Source organism: Loxodonta africana, chromosome 13 (genome assembly GCF_030014295.1).
Source record: "Loxodonta africana isolate mLoxAfr1 chromosome 13, mLoxAfr1.hap2, whole genome shotgun sequence".
Lineage (NCBI taxonomy): Eukaryota > Metazoa > Chordata > Mammalia > Proboscidea > Elephantidae > Loxodonta > Loxodonta africana.
This window is the reverse complement of record NC_087354.1, coordinates 50,874,523-50,897,451: the sequence shown is the minus strand read 5'-3', so window position 1 is coordinate 50,897,451 and position 22,929 is coordinate 50,874,523. Positions and strand designations below refer to the sequence as shown.

General features: G+C 41.6%; 1 protein-coding gene across 9 annotated transcripts in view; it reads right to left on the bottom strand.

Annotated features, from left to right (window-relative positions):
* Positions 1-119: 119 nt before the first annotated feature.
* MTFMT (mitochondrial methionyl-tRNA formyltransferase) overlaps positions 120-22,929 on the bottom strand; it is a 30,738-nt gene continuing 7,928 nt past the window's right edge. Inside the window, exons 6-13 of one of the 9 annotated variants that reach the window (XR_010317420.1) lie at positions 18,592-18,683; positions 15,713-15,791; positions 14,650-14,732; positions 13,235-13,302; positions 12,286-12,316; positions 10,231-10,381; positions 602-643; positions 121-287 (exon numbers count right to left, since the gene is read on the bottom strand). Coding sequence is in view for 6 of the 9 variants with exons in the window: in XM_064267392.1 (XP_064123462.1) it covers positions 10,280-10,381; positions 12,286-12,316; positions 13,235-13,302; positions 14,650-14,732; positions 15,713-15,791; positions 18,592-18,683 (455 nt within the window). In the remaining 3 variants the exon portion in view is untranslated. Of the gene's footprint in view, positions 644-5,498; positions 6,270-10,230; positions 10,382-12,161; positions 13,303-14,649; positions 14,733-15,712; positions 15,792-18,591; positions 18,684-22,929 lie in introns of those variants that run through there. The other 8 variants (XM_064267392.1, XM_064267393.1, XR_010317422.1 and 5 more) reach the window with 8 other exon arrangements.

Here is a 22,929-nt window from a genome sequence, read left to right as displayed (position 1 = left end):
CGCCGCCGCGCTCCCCCTCCCGCACCCTCCGCACAGCGGGCGCCGGCCTTGCGCTTCCGGGTTTGGCGGCGGGCGGGGCCACGTCACGAGGAAGGGGCGGGCCGCGTGCTCCGGCGGTCTCCATGGTGACGCGGCGGGGTGGCGCCAGGGGTCGGAGGCTCCTAGACGCTCGCGGGATCCCGCCTAAGGCTGGGGCAGCGGGCGCCGCACCTGGCTGTGGCGTCAGGTGCTGACAGGTCTGTGTTGCCTCTGGGTCGGCTTTCGGTCGCCTGTACTGAGTTGGGCATCTAGGGGAAAGTCGTGGGAAAGAAGAGAGCGCTTGGTCCCCTGGGACCCGCTTCTGCATTCAGTTCGCGTCCACTTGGAGAAAGTAGGTGCCCGCCGTTTCCCCTCTGCCGTGTAAAGCTTGAGGGCATCCCCTTGGGTTCCAGGTTTTGGGGCACGGGGTTCTGTATACTCTTTTCCTGGCACGGTAGCGAGTGCCCCACCTCCCTTTCCAGCTGTGTGCTGACGTTCTGGGGGATTTCCGGAACAGGCTCCGAAGGAGCTTCCTGCTCCATCACTTTACCCTTAAGGGCATAGAGAATGTTGATGTACTTACGATCACTGTTCTCAAGCAAGGTCCTGGAAAAGTCACCACATCCTGTCAATAAAATAGTCGCAGGTTTGCATTGAAATAATGTATAAGGCTGAACAACATGTAAATCTCCCTGTATGATCTTGCAACAAGGTCCTGCTGAAAGTGCCTCTCCCTAATCTGCTTTACTGGAAGGCCTTCTTCAGACTTTGCCCTTACACTGTCTAGTGTTCACAGAATTCAGGTCAGGGGACATGACTAGTAAATTGCGTCTTTAGTCATGACTTCTGTCCTCTCTGCCCAGGAGCTGTGGGTCCCAGTCTAGAACTTGGACAAATACCAAATGTATTTCCCAAGAGCACAGTGACACAGTCACCTGATTTTCTCCAAATCACCTCTTTCAGAATTCAGAGTCAGTCACAGGAAGTAATCCTTTATTATAAGCACTATATTGGCGTATAGGGCATGTTTCCAACATTAGAGGGCTTTTCTCAAAAATTTAGAATAGTTTAATGAATGGAATAGCTCTCAAATCACTCCTTGTATGTAAAACTCATTACATTTGTTCTCTGTCCCCAAGGTGGCCAGGAGCTTCTATGGAGAGCAAAGGCAACAGGGGTTCAGCCAGTGCCATAGGACATGTCCTAATAATTTATTTCCATTAAAAACCAAAAAAATTCACAAGAACTTTAAAGAGACACTGGAAAAATACAAAAAGACATAAGGTTTGTGTTAGCAATCAGGATAAAACAGAAAGGAGACTGGAACATTGGCACAGAAGTGGGAGGAAATCTAAGAGTCACTTAGGAAATGGCCACTGGCTCAGTCTGACAGGGAGGCCAGGTACGTATATGAGAGTGTTGTATCCCACAGAGTCAATTCCCACTCATGTTGAATGAATGAATACGTGCATGCATGAGTGAATGAATAAATCCATCCACATGTATTCCTACGATTCCTTAGACCTCACGTCCCTACACCTCACTTTAGTAACAGCCCTGATGAGATCTAAGCTATGGATTGACTATGCCCATAAATATTAGAAGTCCTTGTCTGTTAGGTTTGGTAATAATAATTTTGAACTTGACTGTTGATAATAAAAAAAAAAAAACACTAGATAGCTATAGGGTCGCTATGAGTCCATTTGACTCAAAGGCAACAGGTATAAAGCTATGTTTTGTTATGTACCTACTTTTGTTACAATGTAAAAGATTAGACCCCAAAAATAATGACTAGTTTGCTTGTTTCCATTAGAAAAAGACCCCATGGCCCTGTTTGGATCCTCAGTTGTTCCATAACACATGACAACCAAACTGCCCATTTTCTAATCTGAACAAGGAACATTTAATACCTGGGAATTCCAGCTGTCCTGTAAGGCACAGCTGCCGGCAGCAAACTTTTGACCCAGGGTACACCACAGTGCAGGCCAACATTGTGGATGTTGCTGGGAGGGTTTGCAGCTGTTGTGGTTGGGGTCTACCAGATGGTTCCCACAGCACCAGTCCCTGTGTTAGAATCTCATGTGAAAACTGGAATGCTCACAAAATATGCTGTGAACACCAAAGTAAACATGGCCAGCTGGGTCTCAGAAGGGCTCAACTCCAAGCAACTGTGTTCACACATGCATAGAGTTTAAAACACACCTAAAAGACAATTCTAGATATATCTCTATGCATATATATACATCAGTGAATTTTTTTTTTTTAATGTTGAAAAGCATACACACCAAACAGGATAGTGATTATCTTTGAGGAGTAATTGAAGGTAGGGTGAGGGGGTGGTGAAGAAATCTTTTGGCTTTAGATGTAGTATTTGAATCTGTATAAGAATGCATTCATGTATTTGTGTGATAAAAATAATAAAACGCAGCTATGTTCTACTCTGCCCTATAGGGTCACTATGAGTTGGAATCGACTCAGTGGCAACGGGTTTGGTTTTTTTGGATGTTTGTGCGACTCCCTGGCTTTCAATACCACTGCCTTCAAACTAAAGTCCAAGCTCGTTTGAGCAGGTCAGGCTCTTGACCGACCTCTCTATGGGACCAAGGTACTCTCATCATACCAGCTGTTGCAAGGGTCCCAAATACCCCATGTGGTCTCACATGATATATGCTGTTTCCTCCAGTGAACCGCTTAGAGTGAATACCCACATTTTGCCTCCAGGAACCATGGATGTGTGAAAAAGTAAAAAGGACCCCACAGTCATGTTTGGGTCCTGAAGTTATTCCATATCACATGACAAGCACATTGTCCATTTTCTAATCCAAACAAAACCAAAACCAAACCAAACCTGTTGTGGTCGACTCATAGAAACCCTATAAGACAGAGTAAAACTGCCCCATAGAGTTTCCAAGGAGCGCCTGGTGGATTCAAACTGCTGATCTTTTGGTTAGCAGCCATAGCTTTTAACCACTACACCACCAGGGTTTCCTGTCCAAATAAGGAACATTTAAAATCTGTGAATTTAATATCTGTAACAAAACACTTGGTTTTTCAGACAAATACCAATTCTTGAAATACCTCTCTTTAAAGCTTCTCGAGGTGTGATTAACTGCAGTGTTACATACCAATTATGCTGAAACTCAAGACTGAAAATGAATGCAGCTCTGTGTCAAATGCACACTGCACTGGATTCTAGGGATCAGACAAGTGGGGATTCTGGAACTGCCCAAGAAAGATGCTGACATGGCTCTTCTTTAGCCTGCTACCTAAAGACCCCATCAAAGAGGAGTTATATACAGTTATTTATCATTGCTAATTAGTTATGATTGGGTAACTAAGAAACCTGAGTTCTTTCCCTGGGCAGACATTTCCTCTTGAGGCCTGACTTGACTTCCCTGTAAAAAGAGTCCAAGGATGGACTAAAAGGTCTCTAAGTCCTTTCTGATTCTAAGATCTTGTATTCTATAAATTTATGAGGAACGTATTTAAAAATCTTTGCAATAGCCTTTCCTTGAAAAACTTCTGTTAATCCCCCCTTTCTGATTTCCAATTAAACTTTAAAAAAATTAGCCTATACACAAAAAATGCCGATTTAACTGAAACAGTATTTTAACTTGTTGGAAGACTTATTGTTTGTTAACTGTTCACTTATTAAAATAGGAACTGCTAAGCAAAGGTGCCGAGTTTTTTGTATCATCTGCCAACCCAGGAGCTCATAATGTCCCTCCTGTAAAAGCTGGTAATTTGCCATCTTGGGATAAAAACAGCAATAAAGAATCTTGGAAAACAAGAGTGTCACTGTTTTAATACAAAATAAAGCAGCTTCTGACTGTAAGATTCTAGAAAATTATCAAAATTTGTAAAGGTAAAAAAAAGACAGTGATTAAGTTGTGACTAAAATGAGAAAAATCTTTTTGAAACCGGATAGTACAGTCCCTGCATATAACGGGCATTGGATTAGCATGTGTGCTCCTTCCTTAGCTTCTGAAAGCCAAAGTCTAACACCTTAAATTCCCAGATGAAGGATAAAAACATTTGCAAGTAGAGGCAGCGTATTAGAATGGTTAGGCCCTCAGACTGGAGTCAGACAAACCCAAGGTGTAAATACCAGCTCACCACTTATGAGCTATTTAACATTCTTGCGCTTTGGTCACCTCATCCAGAAAAAGGAAGATAAATAACAGTACCTGCCTTACAAGGTTATTGCAAAGATAAAATGAGATAGTCCATGTCACATCCTTAGAAATGGGGCCAGCACTCAGTAAATATTAGCTAATAGTATCGGTATTGAGAACTGACTGTGTTCCAGGCACTGTGCTAGGTGTGTTATATATATTATTTCTATTCTTCATGACAATCCTTGCAAAGTAGGTATGATTTTTCATTTCATGGATTAGTGGCATCATTAAGGGGGTGTAAGGGGTACAGACTGCACCAGGCGACACTGTCAGAGGGGGTGACACCAAAATAACTGTCTATAAAATTTTTGTGCACTGTTGCAGCAGAAATTTATTATTTTTATAAAAATATCCCTGCACAGTGTTTACAATAGCAAAAAGCTGGACGTAACCAAGGTGTCCATCAACGGATGAATGGTTAAATAAATTGTGGTACATTCACACAATGGAATACTACGCATCGGTAAAGATTAGTGAGGAATCTGTGAAACATTTCATAACACGGAGGAACCTGGAAGGCATTATGCTGAGTGAAATTAGTCAGATGCAAAAGGACAAATAATTGTATAAGACCACTATTATAAGATCTTGAGAAATAGTATAAACTGAGAAGAACACATTCTTTTGTGGTTATGAGAGGGGGGAGGGAGGGAGGGTGGGAGAGGGTTATTTACTGATTAGTTAGTAGATAAGAACTACTTTAGGTGAAGGGAAGGACAATACTCAATACAGGGAAGGTCAGCTCAACTGCACTGGACCAAAAGCAAAGAAGTTTCCTGGATAAACTGAATGCTTCGAAGGTCAGCGGAACAACGGCGGGGGTTTGGGGACTATGGCTCAAGGGGACTTCTAAGTCAATTGGCAAAATAAATTCTGTTATGAAAACATTCTGCATCCCACTTTGAAGTGTGGCGTCTGGGGTCTTAAATGCTAACAAGCAGCCATCTAAGATGCATCAATTGGTCTCAACCCACCTGGATCAAAGGAGAATGAAGAACACCAAGGTCACACGATAACTATGAGCCCAAGAGACAGAAAGGGCCACATGAACTAGAGACTTACATCATCCTGAGACCAGAAGAACTAGATGGTGCCAGGCCACAACCGATGACTGCCCTGACAGGGAGCACAACAGAGAACCCCTGAGGGAGCAGGAGATCAGTGGGATGCAGACCCCAAATTCTCATAAAAAGACCAGACTTAATGGTCTGACTGAGACTAGAAGAATACCAGCGGTCATGGTCCCCAAACCTTCTGTTGGCCCAGGACAGGAACCATTCCCGAAGACAACTCATTAGACATGGAAGGGACTGGACAATGGGTTGGAGAGAGATGCTGATGAAGAGTGAGCTACTTGTATCAGGTGGACACTTGAGACTGTGTTGGCATCTCCTGTCTGGAGGGGAGATGGGAGGGTAGAGAGGGTTAGAAACTGGCAAAACGGTCACGAAAGGAGAGACTGGAGGGAGGGGGCAGGCTGACTAATTAGGGGGAGAGTAAATGGGAGTATGTAGTAAGGTGTATATAAGCTTATATGTGACAGACTGACTTGATTTGTAAACTTTTACTTAAAGCACAATAAAAATTATTAAAAAAAAAAATCCCTGCAGTTATAACAAAAACATTTTTCTTAAGTCCAGCTTACATGTATCAATACATCTGTGTCATGGATTGCACTGCATCCTCCAAAAATATGTGTCAACTTGGCTAGGCCATAATTCCCACTTTTGTGTAATTGTCCACCATTTTGTCATCTGATGCGATTTTCCAATGTGTTGTAAATCCTACTTCTATGACGTTAATGAGGCAGGACTCAATTTGCAAAATTAGGTTGTGTCTTAAATCAATCTCTTTTGAGATATAAAAGGGCGAAGCAAGCAGAGAGTCAGAGGGACCTCGTTACCACCAAGCAAGAAGAGTCAGGAGCGCGCATTCTTTGGACTCAGGGCCCCTGCACTGAGAAGTTCCTTGACTGGGGAAGATTGATGACAAGGACCTTTCCCTAGAGTTGACAGAGAGAGAAAGGCTTCCCCTGGAGCTCTCATCCTGAATTCGGACTTCTAGCCTCCTAGACTGAGAGAGAATAAATTTCTCTTTGTTAAAGCCATCCACTCATGGTATTTCTGTTATAGCAGCACTAGATAACTAAGACAACGTACAAGGCTAAAACTCTGCTAATTTACTTTTTAAACCTAATGTGCTCCAGCCGGAGCTGTCATCATACCCAACTACAATGACACTTTGAATCACATGGTTTTGTCTGCACGCATGCACTGTTTTTGTTGCTGCCAGCATTTTTATAGTTGCTGATTTTGTCAAATTTTCTGATGTTTTAGCTACAATATTGTGGTAATTAGTATTTGTGTACTTATATCAATAACTTTTTGGAGAGGGAAATAGTAATTCAAGGAAAAGGAGGAGAGATATACGGGAATTAAAATTTACAAGTAACATTAGTACAAAATACATTAGTAAGGATTCTGTATGGTCTGGTATGGGAGGAGATCCATGGGGGAAGGGGGTGGGTGACACTATGAGTTACTGTGCTGGTTGACACCAACCCTAGTGACGCCACTGTCACAGATAAGGAAACAGATTCAGAATAATAAGTAACCAGCCTCAGCTTTAGGTCAGTGACAGGGCCAGGGCTCACACTAGGTCTGTCTGACTCAGAGACTCTGCCTCTAAAAATAATATATTTTTACCTTAGAATTCCTTGATGACTATAAAGAAAAAAGGTGAAAATAGGTTTTCACTAGAAAATATACTACCTTAAATACAAAGTATAAAAGCAGTAAACATCCTTTCAGTGGCCATTCTCAAGAGCTAAATTTTATGCTCAGAAACATCTCTTTTGTCCCCCAAACCAAACCAAGATTAGACTCTTTTTTGAAAGAAAACCTCCTGTCATCATCAGGTTCTAATCCTGGTGGTGTCACTAGCTAGCTGTAGCTGAGCCCTCATTCCATCATCTCTGAAATAAAAATTGGGGCTACTAAATCACAGATCCTTTACTGCTTGGAAATTCTTTTTCTTTCTGTATTGATCTAAAGGCATCTCCACAGGCTGGTGCTGCCATCCAGAGGAGAAAATGTTGCAGATCCAAAGAGGGGATCAGAGCAGCACTGGACTGTGGTACAACACCCACTGCCTTCAGGTTGACTCCGACTCATAGTGACCCTATCGGACACAGTAGAACTGCCCCACAGGGTTTCCAGGCTGTAATATTTATGGAAGCAGACTGCCACATCTTTCTCCCACGAAGTGGCTGGTGGGTTTGAACCACTTACTTTTCAGTTAGCAGCCACGTGCTTAACCGCTGCGCCACCAGGGCTCTTTGGTGACAGTAACAGCTACTATGCCAGGCACTGCCCTGGGCATTTTTTCCATATGTATTTCTAGTCTGCCAGGCAGGTGTCATGGGTTGAATCGTCTCCCCCAAAAATATCTGTCAACTTGGCTAGATCATGATTCCCAGTATTGTATGATCGTCTACCATTTTGTAATCTGATGTGATTTCCCCACGTGTTGTAAATCCTATCACTAGGATGTAATGAGATGGATTAGTGGCAGTTATATTGATGAGCTCTGCAAGATTAGGTAGTCTTAAGCCAGTCTGTTTTGAGATATAAAAGAGAGAAGTGAGCAGAGAGACATGGGGACCTCATACCACCAAAAAAGCAGTGCTGGGAGCAGAGCATGTCCTTTGGACCAGAGTTTCCTGCACTGAGATGGTCCCGGACCAAGGGAAGACTGATGCATCACAAGGACCTTCCTCCAGAGCCAACAGAGACAGAAAGTCTTTCCCTGGACCAGTGCTCTTAATTCAGACTTTTAGCCTACTGGACTGTGAGCGAATAAATTTCTCTTTGTTAAAGCCAACCACTTGTGGTATTTGTTACAGCGGTAGTAGATGACTAAGACAGCAGGTATTATCCATACTTTTAAACTGAGAAATCTGAGTTTAAAAAGTTTAAGTTACTTGTCCTGGGTCACTTAACTAGGGCCAGAGTAGGGTTTTGAATCGGATGCCATGGGTGTCTTTTTTCAGCTCTGACAACAACCAGGGTCGAAGCATCTGGCATAAGGAAGCAGTGCGTTTGCAAACCCATCCTTTCAGCCAGAGCACAGAGTAGCATTTTTGCACACCTCCCCCCTGGGAAGCCCTGGTGGCACCATGGTTAAGCATTCAGCTTCAAACTGAAAGGTCGGCAGCTCTGCAGGAGAAAAGACCTGGTGATCTGCTCTCATAAAGATTACACTCTAGGAAACCCTATGGGGGCAGTTTTACTCTGTTCTGTAGGGTTGTTATGAATCGAAATCAACTTGACATAACACAACAACCCCCCACCAAAGGACCTCAGTCCTAGGGGCCAGCATGTGGCTCAGATCCACGTGCACCTCTTGTTAGTTAAAGCTTGTGATAATGAATGTTATGTGTCAACTTCAATAAGCTATGATTCTCAGTGGTTTGGCGGATACTATGTAATCACTTTCCATTTTGGCATCTGATGTGAGCAGCCAATCAGTTGAAAGGGGAGTTTCCTTAGGGTTGTGGCCTGCCTCCATTATATAAATGAATGTTCTGGCAAAGCTTGCCTTCTTTCTGGACCCTGTATTCTTCTCATCACCTTACGTCTAGTTCTTGGGATATAAGCCTGAAGATGTTTCTGGCCTGCTACCTGACCAGCAGATTTTGGATTCACCAACCCTTGCAGCCCCATGAGCCAGCAGAAGCCTCCAGCCTGCTACCTCATGTGCAGATTTTGGCTTTGTCAAACCCTGCAGTCATGTGAGCCAGCAGAGGTCTCCAGTATGCTGCCTGACCCACGGATTTGGGACTTGCTAGGCTCTACAATTGTGTGAATCATTTCCTTGAAGTAATTTCTTTATGTATTTATACACACTTTACTAGTTTTACTCCTTCAGAGAACCGAGGCTAAGACACTGCTCTAGCATAAAACTTATTTGATGAGTTTGATAAAATGCAGAGTCCCATATCTAGAGATTCTGATTTAAGATCTGGTGTGAGGCCCAGGAATCTACACTTTAGACAAGTGATCCAGGTGGAGCTGGTTCTGGTAAGAAACCTCCTCAATCAGACTGGACGGTGGTCTCTATAGGGGTCTGAACAAAGAGTGGGTCATGTGCTTTCCCGAGGCCTATCTCGGATGTGCACTATTTTCTTTCTCAGAGAAGGGGCTGCCATGAAGATGCCATTTCTGTATCTTGTGTTTATCTTCCAGTCCCAGGACGGCCTTGAGGCTTCTTGGATGGGAAACTGCCCTCTGTGGGGTAGGCCTTGTACTCTAGCCTCAAGATTTCATGTCTATGAAAGGTATTCCACAGAGTCCTGAGTGTATACCAGCCATGCCAGTCGTGGTGACCAACTTCCCTTTCCAGCTCAGATTGGCTATTTTTTAAGCAGGGTGACAATCACTGAAGTGGGATGGCACTGACTCACAGTTTGGCCAAGGACTAGAAGGTGGCCTGGCACATAAGGTTCTGCCCAGTAAAGGCAATGGTAATTGGCTAAACAACTAGACAGATCCCACCCAGAATGTGTTACATTAACTAGTACTAGACCGATGGGATGAACATTGGTGGTTTGGTGGTAGGATTCTTATCTGCCCCCTGGGAGGCCAGGGTTTGCTTCCTGGTCAATGCAGCTTTGACTTTGGGAGCCCTGGTTGTGCAGTGGTTGAATTCGGCTGCTATCCAAAAAAACGCTGGCAGTTCAAATCCACCAGCCACTCCTTGGAGACCCTATGGAGCAGTACTACCCTGTCCTATAGGGCCCCTGTGTGTTGGAATCAATTTGATGGCAACAGATTTTTTTTTTTCTTTTTTTGGTTTAGTAAGAGATCAGATAAATAGAGCACACATGTCATCAGGGAGACATGGGGGAGCAAGGGGGGTAGGGAAGGGACAGCAGCAACCCCAGAGCTGCCTTGCTCCTAACAGCTTTCCAGTCCTTGCCCACTTATATTCGTGTAATAACCATCCCCCCTCCTCAACCCCTCCCCACACGTACTTTCTTAAAGGTGTTTCCGGTCATGTTCTTTGCATCCAAGAACCTAACTTCAGGCATCAAGGTTCTTGGTTTCACCAAACGCCAAAGTCTGAGGGACCTTTGAGGTTCCTTCTAGCATTCTAGAAATGCTCCTCTTGCCAAGATGGTTGCCCTGTTTTGGGGGATGAGAGAGGCAGAAAATGGCTTAGATGGTGGAAGTGGAGCCTAGCCTTTCCTGGGTCACAGCTCTGGGGCCAGTGAGCTGTACCCTCGGCAAGGTTCCCCACTCTCTGTGGCAGTGTCTGCCTGGGCACATCCTTAGGCCCCTGCAGAAACCACCCTACCACACACTCAGGTACCCAGCGGGTGCTGATTTTCATTCTCTGTGCATTCCCTAACATGAGCAGAGTGCCTGGCAGGGAGTAACTCATCAGTGAATATTAATTTCAAAATAACAGCCCAAAGGCACCTTCACATAGACTGTCTCATTGATTCTCCAAACCATCCTGAGAATGGTTTTTGGTTTGCAATCCCATTTCACATACGAAGAAACTAAAGTTCAGTGATGTTAAGTGACTTCTCAGAAATCAAAGAGCTTAGTCAGTGGTGGAGCCAAAATTTAATAACCAAATGGTAACCCAGTAAGTTCTCACTTCCACCGCAAAAATCTTTCAGTTTTTCCCATTCCCACAGCCACTGTGGCACTTCGGCTCTTTACCATTTCTAACCTCCCAACACCTTCGTGCCCCAGGTTTTACGCACACTTCTGCTACTGAAGTTATCTTTCCAAAATGCAAATCTGGTCATGTCATTCCCTGATTAAAATCTATTGCCTACCAAATGTTGTTATATATATTTTTACAATTAAAAAAAGGTCTTTTGCCTACAAGATTCAGACTCTCACTGTGGTTTTCAGAGCCATGATTTGGCCTCAGCTTCCTCTTCTAGTTTTGGGTACACCGTCACATCCCATTCATATCAATTCCTGTAGTTCCTTCAAAACACCATGCTTTTTTTCCTGTATAACATGCCACTTATCTTCCATGATCTATTATTAGCTTTCTTCCCCAGCCCCACCACACACATACACACACACAAACCAAAACCAAACCTGTTGCCTTCAAGTCGATTCCAACTCATAGTGGCCCTATAGGACAGAGTAGAACTGCTCCATAGGTTACCAAGGAGCAGCTGGTGGATTTGAAATGGTGACCTTTTTTGGTTGGCAGCTGAACTCTTCATCACTGTGCCACCAGGGTTCCACATATATATGTGTGCGTGTGTATATATATAACTAGGTTATACATACAAGGAAACCCTGGTGGCACAGTGGTTAAGTGCTACGGCTGCTAACCAAAGGGTCGGCAGTTCGCACCTGCTAGGCGCTCCTTGGAAGCTCTATGGGGCAGTTCTACTCTGTCCTATGGGGTCACTATGAGTCGGAATCGACTTGATGGCACTGGGTTTGGTTTAGGTTTTGGTATACCTACAGAAGAACACATAACACATTTATTGTTTAAAGTATAAGTTAGTGTTCTTTTATGTCTTTGTACTCTACGCTTTAGGATGCTCTTCCGGGCCTTAGTCTGCATACTGAGCTCATCATTTGCAACCTTGGGTTAAGTTTCACTTCCTCTAGAAAGCCTCTGTTGACTCCCGAGGGAGACTTAATGCTTCCATTATACCTCCATTATAGCATTTGTAGTTATGTATTTTGTTTACATGTCCGCCTCCCCACTAGATTGAAGGTGCTCAATATTATTTAATCTCTGAATCTCCGGCAACCAGCATAAAAGCTAATTACACCCAAAGTGCTCAATAAATAGGATGACCAGACAACCTGGTTTGCCTGGGGGAGTCCTGGTCTATGCCTGGTGTCCTGGCATAATTAGTATAATGCCTCCTTTCACTCATGAAAGTGTCCTAGTTTAGACAACCAATTATATGATCACCCTGTCAATAAACGCTGTCGAATGAACAGGTGAACTAATGCACGGAGAAAGATTTCAACTGATGGAATCTGGGCAGAAGAAGCTGACATGAAAAGATTCTCAGGTCAAGAGCAGGACACGGTACCTCCTTCCTCCTCCAGAAATGCACAGCTCCCCTGGTGACAGAGAAGATGAGTTTGCACAGACCAGATGCTCTATAACCTTTATTTCTAAGTAAGCTGAAATTGTGAGCACGTTCCTACCTCAGGAAAACCTAAATGTAAAATGTGAATTTATAATACAGATCAATGTGGCAGAGATAAACATCATTTTTTCTACTTGATGAGAACTAGACAGTAGAGAAATAGAAAGAATTGATTTAACTACTCGTTGAAAATCAGAAATGCAGATTAAGTACTTCTAAAACACTAATATAGCTAATGGGCAAATAGGATTTTAAAAATTTAACACAGGTACTGTTTTTAAAAGGATTTCTCTAGAGAATACATATATAAACACACTGGTTACTTGCCCTTGCTCTTAGGGAAAGATACAATCTCCCTGAATTTGATATTAAGAAAAATTTTATTTAAAGCTGCTTTTGTTATTCAAGTAGAAAAAGCTGCTTTTAATTACTGTTAAAAAGTGACCATAATCTCTTCTTCCAACAGTGTCATCTTTGAAAATCAAGGTAACTAGTAACCAGTTGCCATTGAGTTGATTGTGACTCATGGTGACCCCATGTGTATCAGAGTAGAACTGTGCTTCATAAGGTTTTCGGAAGCAGATTTTTCAGAAGTAGATTGTCTGGCCTTTCTTCCAAGGTGCCTCTGGGTTAACTTGAGCCTCCAACACCTTGGTTAGCAGCTGACTGCATTAACTGTTTACGCCACCCAATGTAATTCCTTGTAAATAAGGCTTTTAATAAATTAAATATGTAACTGACTCTTGTCCATCTTCTTCCTAACTAAATACACTGTTGCATAGCAACCATTTTTTTTTTCTGCTGCTTCTTTGTTGGCAGTCTGAGAGTCTGAAATCTGCACTGGCTCGGCTGAGCCTGAGAATTTTTTTGGTACCAGGGGTGCAAATACCCATTGTAGAAATCCGTCGCTGTTAGTGTTTTCTTGAGCATCACTGAGCGAACACCAATCCAGCCATCCTAAAGGGCAAAAGACAAACAGTGAATGGGCAGTGGTGGCAAAACCGAAAAGCTGAGTCAATTTTAGTTTATAAAACTTTATCATGAAAACAAATGAACCACCAAGCGTTACTACATGCGTAGCTACAAATAGCAATGTACTCAATAACATGAATACAACTCCTTGACTCTAAAAGCTTACTACCAAGAAGAGATAACAAATGTTTAAACATGTATAAACCTATTTAAACATAAAGAGAACAGAGTAAAAAGGTATGATGTTACACTTGCATGGTGCTTTAAAAACTTCAGAGTATATCCATATATCTTATTATGACTGTCATCGAAACATGTTGGTGTTGTTGGGTGCCATCAAGTGCATTCCAACTCATAGCGACCCCGTGTGACAGCAGAACTGCCCCATAGGGATTTCTTGGCTGTAGTCTTTACGGAAGCAAACTGCCTAGTCTTTCTCTTCATAGAGCACTGGGTAGGTTTGAACCACCAAGCTTTCGGTTAGTCTAACAACTCTAAAGGGTGGGCAGATCCAGAATCACACCCCCTTTAGAAGAGGAAACTGATTTGTCACAGGTGACACAGCTGGTGGGAATCACACTCTCATGTTCAGACAACCTTGGCTTTTTCTATTAGAGCAAAATGCCAGACACACAAAACATATACAGAGTCCCAGAAAAGGACAGCAAGACACATGCACCCAACACTGTCCCAGAATAAGGTAAGCAGCGATAAAGAGAGGTAAATGCAGGGGTTCTGTAGCTAAGGTTGGCATAAAAAGAAAAAAAAATTTTTGCATAGTGGGGGTCAATCCAGCCCATCCTGAACGGCCCTGCTTGAGCTTGAATCTCTCTCACACACACCACGTAAGGGAAAAGACCCAGGAAATGGAAGGAATGTGGCACACTTCTCAGGACAATACCACTGTCCTACAAAACAATAATGGTCCCAAAGTAACTTTAAATAGTTAACAAATCTCCGCCCCGGCCACTGTTGAGCAGTATCACCAGCAGGATGCATGCACTGTGGGAGTTCAGTAGGTACCCTGATATGACTATCTTTTGTGTTACCAAACACAAGAGCCTGGTCATTAAACTGGATTTCTTTTAAGAAAACACTAAAGTTACTAAATCTTCTTTCATAGTTTCAGTGAATAATAATGTCTTGGCAAAACCTTACCACTTCCAAAAAATTATGCTAGAAATTCTACTGTTTCTTAAGAAGATTAAAATGTCTACTGGCCCAATCTGATGACCAGGCAGTTGACTGAAGTCCTAATCAAGAAAATGATAAAGATATAAACTATAAACTCAGTGAAGAAGTATGCCAATGCAAAACTAAATGAAAATGTACCTTGCAACAGACCAGCAGTATTTGTGACTGTTTGTGGTATATTACTGATCCTGGAATAAGAGCCCATCCTTTCAATTTTGGATCTAAAAAATAAAAATAATAATGAGAGAGAAATAAATAATTATACAACTTCACGATGCTACTTAAAAAAACAAAAAACATCCTGGGAGGCAGTACTAGACATATCTATGGATGCCTTGGAGCCCTGGTGGTGCAGTGGTTAAAAGCTCGGTTGCTAACCAAAAGGTCGGCAGTTCAAATCCAAGATCCACCTTGGAAACCCTATGGGGCAGTTATACTCTGTTCTATAGGGTCGCTATAAGTTGGAATCAACTCAACGGCAACGGGTTGTATTGGGTTTGGGACGGATGCCCTGACTTTGTAACCCAAGACTTAGGACTGAGCTAAGGTGCTCTGTGACCATCATGAACCCAAAGGAAAGCTTTCCATCACCCAAGAAGCTCTTAACTGGTCTCCCAGTGATCAATCTGAAATGTTTTATCCAGAAGTTCTGACCACTTTGGAGAAATATCTACCCACCAATGGAGAGAAAAACAGAAGGGTTGCATTCTAAGCTGGCCCTTCCATCCCTGACCAAACAAATCCAAATTCCTAGATTCCTGGAGAACTCTATGACTACTGCTGAACTAGACCAGCTCCCTCTGTGGCTCACACTCCTTAGGACCACCATGTTGGTCCTTAGAACAGACCTGTGGCTGGCCGAACCTGAATGTTCCACGCTGGCCTAAGATTCTCCCTGAGCTGCCAAGAGACTTTCATCATGACATTCAGATGAAATCTGCCCAGTCATTGTACACTCCCTGAAAATCTTAATGTAGGGAGTCACAGAGCTTGAAATGGAGAGTACACTGCTCTGAGTAAATAAGGAAACACATGGGAGTGTATACTGCATGGACTCAAACATCAAATGGATATCAAGTGTTATCGTTACTGAACCAAAACAAACTAAAACACAGTAAATGTGACCAGCAGTAAAACATGCACATTTTCAAACAGACTACAGTGAAAACATTTTCCATGTCAGCTCTTCAAAGGTTAGTACCAGCAAGGATGGAACTGTTAACTTCCACCAGATCCAGAATTTTAACGGTATTATCCATCCAGAGTGTCTGCAAAGGCATCTGCAAATAAAATTAAAGAGGGTATGAGGAGGAAGTGTACTCAATTCAAAACCTGTTTTCAACTACTATTTTGTGTTAATCTGGTCTGACTTCTCTCCCAATTACAAAGGAATTGGAAACTCAGTCTATACATTTTAGAGGACAGAACATAAATGTGACCCTCTGCATTAGTTTCTAGAATTTAGATATTAACTGTTATTTTTAAATCAACATTTATATCTTTATTAGTATATCTAATTAAAAATTTATGCTCATTATAAAAAATACAAACATTAAATCACTTAGGTTAAAAAACATTTTAGAAATGAAAGTATCCTTACTCTCATCTCCAGGGTAACCACTGTTAACAGTTTGATGTATATTTTCCTGTATTTTTTTGCTACAAATATTACATTCCAAAATCAGAACATACTGTTTTACAAGGAGCTTTTTTACTTAACCACAAACCGAGCATAACTTTTCATATTAGTACACACCATTTCACACTTTTTAACTGCTGCACGGTCTTCTCCTTTATGAGTATACTATAATATACCATTCTGTATACACATTTGATGAACAGACCATAATTTGTGCAACCAGTACCATCATGGTGGATATGTCAGTTATTTTCAATTTCTTGCTATTGTAAACAATGTGGTAATAAACAGCCTTGTAGATACATCTTTGAATATTTTTATGTTTCTGGAGAATATGTATATATATTTAAGTGGGATGTCTAGGCCAAAGAACATCAACATTTTATTGTTAACACGCCTTGATAAGTGAAAACAATCTACTGCTGTTCAGTATTAGCAAGGCTGAAAAGCCTGCCACATATTTATTGTAATTTTTATTTATTTCTCTATAAATGGCCTATTTCTTTGCTCTTTTTTTTTTTTTTTTTTAAACTAGGTCGTTCATCTCTTATTAGTCTGCAAAGCCTTTTATATAGTTAGGAAATTAGCCCTCTAATTCTCATATGTATTATGTTTTTTCTACTTTGTTGGCCTTTAATCTTGAATGCAGTCATTTTTTTTCTATGTCTAAGTTTTTCACATTTATGGAGTTACAGCTATCAGTCTTTTCTCCTATGACCTCAGTGGTTCACATCATGCTTGAAAAGGTCATACCAGACTTTATGATTATTAAATATAGTAAAATCATTCAGCCATGCTTTTTTCCAGCCCTTTACGGTTTCATTTTTTACATTTAAATCCTTGAGTCACCTAGATTTCCTTCTGAGTTTAAAAGGTAGGATTTGAAGGTTCTCCCTTCCCAACGGCTAGCCACTTGTCCCAATGTTGTTTGCTGGATAATCCAGCTTACTCTCCCCATCCTGATGTGAAATGCCACCTCTATCATATAACGAATTTTTAACATAACTGAGACCCTAAAACTGGACTGTGTATATAAAAATTAACACACACCAGGAAATAAGTTCTCTCAAATTTCTGACTTGAGTAAGTTTATTTTCAGACTATAATTCAATGCTCCATTTCACAAACAAGGAAACTGAGGCCCAGGGAGATGCAGCTATCTTCCCAATACCAGACACAGCTAGTTAGTGGCAGAACCAGGATCAGAATCTGTGGCCCTGAACAACTCTCAATAATCACTCACTGAATGTCTACATTAAGCCTCAATTTACTCAACTTTAAAATGGGCTAATAATCCGTACGACCTGGGGTTGTGATCCTCCCTGGAGAACCTGACATGCCGCAGATGTTGAATGGCAGTTCCTCACTTACCTGACATTAATAACAGAGCTGGTCCATTTAAAACCTCACACTTGCTAGGTCCCAAGGTTCAAACAACACAAGATGCTATCAAAATGAAGGAAAAAAACCTCACAGATGTGTCAAAGAACTGAGAATTAACTCAGACATTTTAGCAAGCTGTTAGGTATATGTGGAATTCAAGGGTTTAAGAATTTGATTGTAGAAAGTTGGGCAGGGGCAAAAATGCATACTAGAAAAAGCAGTGGATTAACCCAAACCAAGCCAAGCCTACTGCCCATCAAGTCGACTGTGACTCACAGCAGCTCTATAGGAGAGAACAGAACTGTGCTGTAGGGTTTCCACAGCTGTAAATCTTTATGGGAGCGGACAGTCGCATCTTTCTCCCTTGGAGCGGCTGGTGGGTTTGAACTGCAGACTTTTAGGTTAGCAGCTGAGCGCTTTAACTGCTGTGCATCAGGACTCCTCAGCATTGGATTAGGAGTTAGAAAATTTAAGTTCATTATTCAGTGACTGGGTAGCCCTGTTAGTCACCTCATTTCGATTTTCCTCATCTCTGAAATAGGGATAATAAAACTTATTTATTTGAAACAGCAAAATACATATTTAAAAGTGCTTTGTAATTTCTAAGGCCCTTATAAAAACTTAAGCTTTAAAGATTATTTTTAGAATGCATTTCACTTTTCCTAAGTTGAGTGCGGGGACAGTGGTAGTTCAGTAGTAGAATTCTTGCTTTCTGTGTGAGACGCCCAAGTTCAATTCTTGGCCAACACACCTCATGTGCAGCAACCGCAGCATGTTGCTATGATGCTGAAAAGGTTTCAGTGGAGCTCCCAGACTAAGAGGGACTAGGAAGAAAGGCCTGGTGATCTACTTCCAAAAATCAGCCAATAAAACCCTATGGATCACAATGGTCCAATCCCCTTGTGCATGGGTTGCCATGAGTCAGGGGCTGACTCAACAGTAGCTAACAACAAGTTTAGTTTATGAGATTTATTCCTAAGTAAAAATATTTAGAAAGTGAATCACACACACACACACCCCAACAATTAGGTAAAAGTCCAATATGACTTCCGACTTACTATATTTCCAATGGCACGATAAAGTCTGAATATTTGCTCTGAAGTTTGCTCCTCCCATTTTATACAGCTAGTACCAGTAGAAATCTTAGGGGCTACAAGATAAAGCCAATAACAAGAATGAATATCAGGTTCAGTATCTATGAATTGACAATTACTGAAGCTGAATAACAGGTATAAAAGAATCACTATATTATTCGACTTTTATGTATGCTTGAAACTTTCCATAATGTAAAGTAAAATAAATAAATAAAGCATATAAGTACTAGAAGAAAACACAGGTAATTTTTAAAATAATCTGGGAGTAGAAAAGCCCTTCTAACTATGACTCAAAATCCAGAAGTGTGATGAAATGAGTTCCTCTACTTGGCCTTTTGCCTTAGTTCTTCCCAAAAACAGCTTGAGAGATTTTCTCCCTATGCCTTGAGGAGTTACTTTTACCCTAGTTTTCTACCCCAGAGAGTTTTACATTTGTCCAGGTTAACTGACATGTCCTGGGTAAGCCATGGACAAGCTGATGGTTTGATACTTTTTGTCTGGCCCTGGGCTGCAGCTTGCCTTGTGACTGATACACACCTGTCAGTGACTGGTCAATATACTATGCAGATGAAATGACTATATACTACACAAATGAAGTGACTATGGTCCACTGAGGGGATTAGTCAGTTTGTGACTCTGCTGGGAGTGCCATGCCTTGAAACTGACAAGGAATTTGCTTATATATGCAGCCAACCCCATAGAGGTTTCGGAAAGAAAGGAGAAAAGGCGAGAGAAGCAGAGAAAGAGGGATGAAGAACCCCCTAAAAGAGCTGTAACACTGAAGACAGTAAGAGGCCTGGGAAGGGCCCTGCAGCAGAATGGGTGGTGACGGCTGAAACCTACTGCTAAGAATGCAGCTAAGAGAGCTGAACAAAGCTACCACACTGGCTGTGAGTTGGGTCAGTTAGCAATGGAGGGACCAACAGCAGGGAGACCAAAGGCAGAAAGGCCTGACCTGAGAGGGGCCAAGAGGAGGCCTGCACAGCAGAGAGAAGGGCCTGGTTGCTTGCAAGGCCAAGAGGAGCTGAGAGAGCTGTCCTGCACTGAAGGGAGGGATGTGCTGTTCACTTCAGGGGAGCCTTCCAGACTCTGCCTTGCTTCCTGATCCTGATCCAGACCCTGAATTATAGCCTGTTGATCCTGATCCCAAGTTGTACCCTGTTACTTCCTGAATAAACCACTTAACTCTGAGTTATCGAACCCAGCAGAGTAGTAGAGTGCTGTGGGGGGAATGAAGGGTGGCTTATGTCAGAAATGGTAAAAAGTTTGGAGTGGGGTATGTCTCACCTCCACCTCCTAGGAATCAGCTTTGGGCTTGATGCTGATGGTGATTCTCATTATCTCCCTGAAGTTAGACAAGGTCTGACATCACCACATTGCAAGAAGCAATTTAAAAAATATTGATAAATGTTACCACATAAAAGTAAACATTTGCAAGACAAAGAGAAATGCTATAAGCCAAGTCAACAGATAAATGACAAACTGAAAGAAAACACTTGCAATTTATAGCACCCCCAAAAAACCAAACCAACCCCTTGCCATCAAGTCGATTCTGACTCATAGTGACCCCATGAGACAGAGCAGGGTTTGCATAGGCTGTAATCTTTACGGAAGCAGACTGCCACATCTTTCTCCCACAGAGCAGCTGGTGGGTTCGAACTGCTGATCTTTCAATTAGCAGCTGAGCGCTTAAGCACTGCAACACCAGGGCTCCTACCTATTAGATTAGAAAGTAATATGTGCATAAGTTTATTCATTGTGGCATAATTTGAAATAGTAAAAGATTGGAAACAACCCAAATGTCCATCGATAAAGGATCTGTTGAATAAATCATGATATATCCATATAAGTCACTACTAAGAACTATGCTGCCATAGAAAAGAACGAGGAAAATCTCTTCTTACTGATAGGAAGTGATCTCTAGGTGCTGTATACAGTGCTGCATAGCAGTATAGTGATCTCTATGCTGCTAAATGAAAAAAGGTACAAGAAAGTATATATTTCATGCCACTTTTTTATGAAAGAAAAAAGGAAAAATTAGACTATATGTATTTTTGCTTATTTTAGCAAAAGGAAATACAGGAAGGTTAAATCAGAAACTAATTATGTCTACGAAGTTCTGAACTCAGTACCCTGGCTGTATACCATGAGTAGGATATAGTCTAAGGGCAAAAAAACTGTATGGAAATCTTAAAATTGTACTGAGTAGTTTTATTATTAGCAGTGATATTGGTATTGTAATTTTGAAACTATGTATAGAAAATAAGTAAACAAGTTAATATTAATAAAAAATAGTATAAGAGAAAATACAAGAAAAATCCTGTAAAGTTAAATATGAATGAGAAATAATATGAGCTCATCACTTTTTAAAAAAATAATTCCTTGCTTTGCCCACTGACCTGCCATCTTGGAGTGACACACTGTTGTACCAGGTGGTTTCTAAATGCCGCCCTCCACTAAAATGAACAAGGGCTCCTTGAGAAATGGCTGATCCTAATATGGGGAAAGAGAATTTACTAGGTAGGCCTATGACATCTTGTGGCAGAAAGCAAGGCAGTACCAAAGATAAAGGAGACAACTGTAAGGAGTTCCCACTGGCCAATTTTGGGACAATTTAAGCTGCACATAAGAAAACGTAACTGTAAAACACAATAAATGAAAATCCACAAGTCAATGATACTTTTATAAAACTCTAATTCACCACCATAATTGAAGGCCATTATGGCAGCAACTACTTACTTTAAAAATTGATCATTAAAGAGAAAGAATTAAGCAATCTACCCTGCCATTTTAGGATGCACTAAAATCCACTGCCAACGAACGAGGAAAAGTTCTTTCTAGAACAATGCCAAATACTAAATGTAAAAGAAATTGAAAACTCACCATATTGCAAGCCCTCATGAAATACAGGAGCCCTGGTGGTTAAGAGCTATGGCTGCTAACCAAAAGGTCAGCAGTTCAAATCCACCAGCTGCTCCTCAGAAACCCTACGGGGCAGTTCTGTCCTACAGGGTCACTATGAGTCGGAATCAATGCGTCTAATGAAATACAGGTATCCCCTGCTTTTCCAAAGTTTGCTTATGCCACTTTACTTTTACGAAAGACCTACTTTAGTGCCTGTTTTCGCTAACCAGAAAAAATCTAAAGAGGATTTCCGCTTTTATTAAAAAAAAAAAAAAAAAACCGATGAAAATCGGAAATAGGGCTCAGTGAGCGTTAAAGATGCAGCGCACACCCGGAGCAGCGAAAGCGGCGTTGCCAAGCTCCTTCCCTGACATCTACACTCAGCATCTCAGTGTCGAGCTGCCCTAGCTTTGAACTGTGTCTGTGAGCATCTGTGCTTTCTCTCGATTTATTTTGTGTATCCGCTAGCAAGATGTGTCCTGAGGTACCTCCAGAAAAGCCTAAGAGGTGTCCTAAGGGTTTTCTGTGTTATCTGGTATTTTTTGGGTCTCGGAACGCTCAAAAACTTTTCCCATATAAATTAACAGTAACTGCATCTTCCCTTTACGCCATTTTGGCTTTCATAGGCATGTCCCACTTGCAGATAGCAGGGAAAACCTGTAATTCATCCAGGCAAAGAGCATCAATCTGTGCTACAACAATTAGGGGAAAGGTTGTTAGGGAACAAGGTATTTTGCACAGTGCCAAGTACTACCCCCCAGATTACCTGCTAATTCTAAAGGGGAAGACACAGCTTTCCATGGAAAAGATCTGAGGGTCACCACCTCAACCAGTGATTAAACTCAGCTTCGCTAGCCTTGCTGCAACCTGACATTATGACTTACTGATGTAATACCGTAAGACTGGGACAGAAGCAAGACTTCTCGGAATATATCCTTTTAAATAGTTTTAACTTTTGAATCATGTAAATGTTTTATATATTCCAAAAATAGAGTTAAATCATTAAGAAAAACAACAAGTAACCCCTAAAATTAGAAGCTAACTGAAACGAATGACAGAAGCACAGTATCATCTATGAAATATTCTTCCCAAAAATTTTAAGTCTGAATCTAATTGAGCCTTTAGAACTTCTAATTTAAAGAAAATGGTAAGGCATAGAAAACAACATCAGAAGGAAATAAACAAATCAGCCAACTAGCCTGGTCTCTTCCAAAAATCAGTGACATGAAGGAAAAAAAAAAACCCCAAAATAGAAAAAAACAGTGGGGGCTTTGGAGAGTGGCGTCTGGGGTCTTAAATACTAGCAAGCGTCCATCTAAGATGCATCAATTGGTCTCAACCCACCTGCAGCAAGGAAGAATGAACACCAAAGACACAAGGTAATTATGAGCCTGAGAG